The 4,904-nt window shown below is 32.9% G+C and overlaps 1 protein-coding gene across 1 annotated transcript in view; it reads right to left on the bottom strand.

The window, feature by feature from the left end:
* Positions 1 to 3,289: 3,289 nt before the first annotated feature.
* The window catches only part of LOC137616112 (uncharacterized), a 4,990-nt gene continuing 3,375 nt past the window's right edge, over positions 3,290 to 4,904 (bottom strand). Inside the window, exons 5-6 of the mRNA XM_068345789.1 lie at positions 4,401 to 4,520; positions 3,290 to 3,571 (exon numbers count right to left, since the gene is read on the bottom strand). Coding sequence (XP_068201890.1) covers positions 3,329 to 3,571; positions 4,401 to 4,520 — 363 coding nt within the window. The 3' untranslated portion in view covers positions 3,290 to 3,328. The remainder of the gene's footprint in view (positions 3,572 to 4,400; positions 4,521 to 4,904) is intronic.

Raw genomic sequence — 4,904 nt, 5'->3', positions numbered from 1 at the left:
ACACGTGTCGACACCAAACAATAAATGGAGAAAAGTAAATGTATTTTTGCTGTCAGCCTGAAAACTGTCTGCAGGACATTCTGTCCGAAGAGAAACTATCTTCGAGTTTTGGACACCACTAACATATTGTCTATTCATTATAAATGTAGAATAACATCGCCAAGTACCATATGTATGTATGTATATGTGTATATATATATATATATATATATATATATATATATATATATATATATATATATATATATATATATATATATTGCTTATGTGCTTCCTAAGTATTACGATAGCATAGTTTAGATTGGAAATTTTAATGAACTGGAAGAAAATATTGATATTATTTCTGGGTAATTTTCAGTTCGTTACAGTATACAATTCATGGCGATAGTGGCACTGAAGAGGATTGACCAATATTTGAAGTATCTTATCTCCCAAGTGAATATACTTAGACCTTGACTGTTGTTAATTAATTTTTCAAGTAAATTTTGGGGGCTGGGTTTCCATGGAAAAGGCGAATTTATATTAAGTATTGATTTTTTTTTTAGTGTGAAAGGGCGACCAATCATCATGGTAGTATTTTGTAAAACCTCGTCTTTTAAAAAGATGAATTTATCTTTTTTTCCTAATGTGTTAGAATTCAGTTTATTTTGTTTAGTTAATGGACTTCATTGGCTATTATGATATGCTAAAATGTTCGTAGACTTCATATGTACAGTAAGTATTGTATAAGACGTCAGTTTTGTCGAAGGTTTCATGATACGGGAAGCCAAAGTTTTGGTAAAGAAATAAAAAAAAAAAGACCAAGAGTCGGAGAGAGAGAGAGAGAGAGAGAGAGAGAGAGAGAGAGAGAGAGAGAGAGAGAGAGAGAGAGAATATGTTTTCCCTAGTAGGAAGATTGTCTAGGAAGTTCCCTTATGTTGGGGAAATGAAATGAAGAGGTATGCAGTGGTCTACTTTCATATTGTATTACATAATCTGTGTAGAACTATAGTCTTTCTTGATTAAAACACCATTTTTTTTTATTAGTATAACCCTCGAAAAGTAACATAAGTATTGAAGAGTACGGATTAGTGGTATAATTACTTTCCCATAACCAAAGAGGAAAGTAATTCAAGATATCTTTTATATGCGCATAGTTAACAACCTCTTCAGCTATCCAAATGTCTTAAGACAGTTAATCCATAAGCCTTTTGGTTCGTTTGATTTATTTCGCAGAACTGGAGCCATACTGGACCTTGGTTGCTCACAATAGGTGACCATCAATGAAATCCGCGACCGTTGGCATAACTGATGAAGAGAGGCGCAGGGTTATTATTATTATTATTATTATTATTATTATTATTATTATTGTTGTTGTTGTTGTTGTTGTTATTACTTGCTAAGCCTCAACCCCAGTTGAAAAAGCAGGATGCTATAAGCCCAAGGGCTCCAACAAGGAAAATAGCCCAGTGAGGAAAGGAAATAAGGAGACGACAAGAAAAGTAATTAACAATTAATATAAAATATTTTAAGAATAATGATAGTTTTAGAATAAATGTTTCATATATAAGCTATAAAAAACTTAAAAAAAAAAAAAAGATGAAGAGAAATAAGATAGAATATTGTGCCCGAGTGTACCCTCAAGCAAGAGAACTCTACCCATGACAGTGAAAAACCTTGGTATAGAGGCTATGGCACTATCTAAGACCAGAGAACAATGGCTTGATTTTGGATGTCCTTCTCCTGGAAGAGCTGCTTACCATAGACAAAGAGTCTCTTCTATCCTTACGAAGAGGAAAGTAGCCACTGAACAATTATATTGCAGTAGTGACCCCTTGAGCGAATAAGAATGGTTTGGTAATCTCAGTGTTGTCAGGTGTATGAGGACAAAGGAGAATATGTAAAGAATATGCCAGACTATACTACTGTCTGACCAGTCAAAGGACCCAATAACTCTCTAGCGGTAGTACCTCAACGGGTGGCTAGTGCCCTTGCCATCCTATTACCTACAAGTGCCATATTTTTGCAACAGTCCGTAGGAGTAGTGCGAGCTGCAGTTGGTCAGGGTAAGCCTCGAGAAAACCAGCATAGGAACAAATATTTGAATGACTCCCCTTTTCACCATAACGCGTCTTTCGATATACGATAACTATAATTATCACCAGCACATGTCCTTTCAAAAGTGAAAGTGACTTTCAAATAATGATCGCATTTGCGTCGTGCTTCTGCTATATGTGTAATGTTGCTCTGTATTGTCTTGTTTAAATGTTTTGACTGTTTAATGTAGTATTTGTTTACTGTAATTATGTATGAATTACACAGGGAAAAATTAGGTGTATAGACCTTCCATTATTATACATACTAGGTTCGTAAGTTGTGTATTTTTAGTTATCCCTTTTTATTCCTTATCATATGATTTTGTAAGCTGGTGATGTTATATTTGGATATTAGAATCATCGATATTTTGGGGTAATTAATGTATTTTATATTGTCATGGCGTGGTTTTTTTTTTCTTTATTATTATTCTTTCTTAGTCTCCTCTATAGTTTTTTGGAAAAGATTCGAATAAGCCTTTTATTCCACATCTATTTTGCCTCAAATTGTGTGATTACTCCAATATTACATGAAATATTTCTAGTCTCACATCGAAATCTTTTCCTCCGATTCAATTTTTGCATGTGTTATTTCCAACTTCCCAGTGGTCAAAGCATGATAAACAATGTACTCGTTTGCATGCAAATCTTTATGAAAGTAATATGCAGTCGTTTTGTTAGGTGAATCCATTTGCCAATAAGTCTGGACATACCAGATATCTTGCAAAGCTTAACATAGATGAGGGTTTTCCTGATGTGGGTTGCTAGTTACTTTAATGATTTTAGTTTGAAAAATCATTAGTTGGATTAAGTTTTTTTTTTCTTTTATATCCGATGTTGTAAAATGCTCTGCTGTGCCATTTGGCTTTCATTGTATGTTTTATTTGAAAGATACTTTGAATTAATCAAGATTTATTATGATTTTGTATTCATCATATTTTATAATTTCAGTTTGAGGAAAAAATCATTAGTTGGTATTCATATTTTTTTTCATTTTATGAGATGTAAAATGCCCTGATTTTCCACTTGGTACATCATTGTAGGTTCAATTTGAAAGATACTTTGAATTAAGCAAGATTTATTATGATTTTGCATTCACTATATTCAAATATGCTTTCATGGTTGTGGTCCAAAGCTAAAAAATATTTCTATATATAAAATCTATAAGTTCATATTTTGAGATTAGTTAGACTAGATAAGGGAAAGTTAACTTTTTCGAATTTCAATGCAGGATAATTTCGTCTTTCCTTAATCGTTCAAAGAATATCTAACTCGTTTAGAGAATCGACCCCGGTGACAATAGCTGCCAGTTTGTTCAACACAGTGCTTTGGTCTTCATCACTTGGAAACAGAGAAAGGTCGAATTCTCCGATGTTCTTCCTGAGGTCCTCCTTGAAGCAGGCGTTGGTCCTTGTCTCCTTCTCGCACTCCATGGCCATCAGGAGACGCTGCAGGTTAAGGGGGAGGGGGGAGCGCTGGGAGTGCAGTGGAAGGCAGTACTGTAATGAATGAAATGCCAGGTTAAGATTTTGTTAAGGATTTATCATCGAGCCTCATTCGCTCTTCAATAAGACTGAAAACATCTTCGATAACTTTTACTTTTAACATAAATATTCCAGAAATATTCCTGTGGAAATAATATTAAATACGAAATACGTGCAAATTATGTCCAACATTTTGAATGTGCATAACGTCCAGAACTTATACATAACCATTTTTGAAAAACTATAGCATCCAGACGGCCTTCATTGCCAAAATAGTGATATGTAATGTCCACTTACAGCCAACCCACTTTACTGTATATACTTGAAACTAAGGTCAGTGAAACAGCACCCACCTTTAGCTTTTGTATTTTCTTTATAACTGTTTTGAAATTGAAGTTTAGAGGCCTCAAAATGTATTCAACATATCTCCCCAATATAATAAAGAACTAGTGTTTGTATACATATATATATATATATATATATATATATATATATATACAAATACGTATATATACATATATATACATACATACATACATATATATATATATATATATATATATATATATATATATATATATATATATATATATATATATATATATATATACACACACATTTATTTCCTGCCTCGCTGTGGGCGGAGAGGCAGTAGTTATACCCAGTTGAGAGTGGGTGGTGTACCGCTAGAGGAACGCTTGGAAACCACACTATCTGGGTTGTAGTTAGGAAAGGGGGTTGGGTGGGAAGGGTTGAATCTGTATGTGCAAATCAATCTAAATATTTAGGTGACATTTTTGACGGCTTGAGTACACTAGTAGCTGAATGCTGATAAAACACTTACCGACATATCCCTGCAATAGTAGATGCCGTCGACGAGATCATTCTTAAACTGGTCATTGATGGGTAATGTTGCATATTGATTGACGAGGTTGTCGACGTTGAGGTTCAAGTATTCGTCAATCTGTCGAGAAATGAAAATATCTCATTCAATTCGACCTGAATATAAATTATATAGATATACTGAGTAAGATTTCCACTGGAGATTTATATATATTGATTTTTTTTTTTACTTTGAAATAGGATTTTTGACAATTATAAGATATTTATTCGGGTCGATCTGAATATCTTTGACAACTATAAGCACTGGGGAAATTTATTTATATGGTGAATTTATGTATTTTTTTAAAATCTTTACTTTAGATTATTATTTTGACTTATAAGATATGCAATCAATGAGTCACTTTTATTTGAAAGCTTGAAAATTATTTCGATATATAATTGATTCGAGGTAAAAAATGTAAAATTATGTATGTTTTTAAGTATTTAAACATATTTTAGTTGTTAG

Source organism: Palaemon carinicauda, chromosome 22 (genome assembly GCF_036898095.1).
Source record: "Palaemon carinicauda isolate YSFRI2023 chromosome 22, ASM3689809v2, whole genome shotgun sequence".
In the NCBI taxonomy this organism is placed as follows: Eukaryota; Metazoa; Arthropoda; class Malacostraca; order Decapoda; family Palaemonidae; genus Palaemon; species Palaemon carinicauda.
The sequence above is the reverse complement of the archived record's forward strand: the minus strand, read 5'-3'. Positions and strand labels throughout refer to the sequence as shown.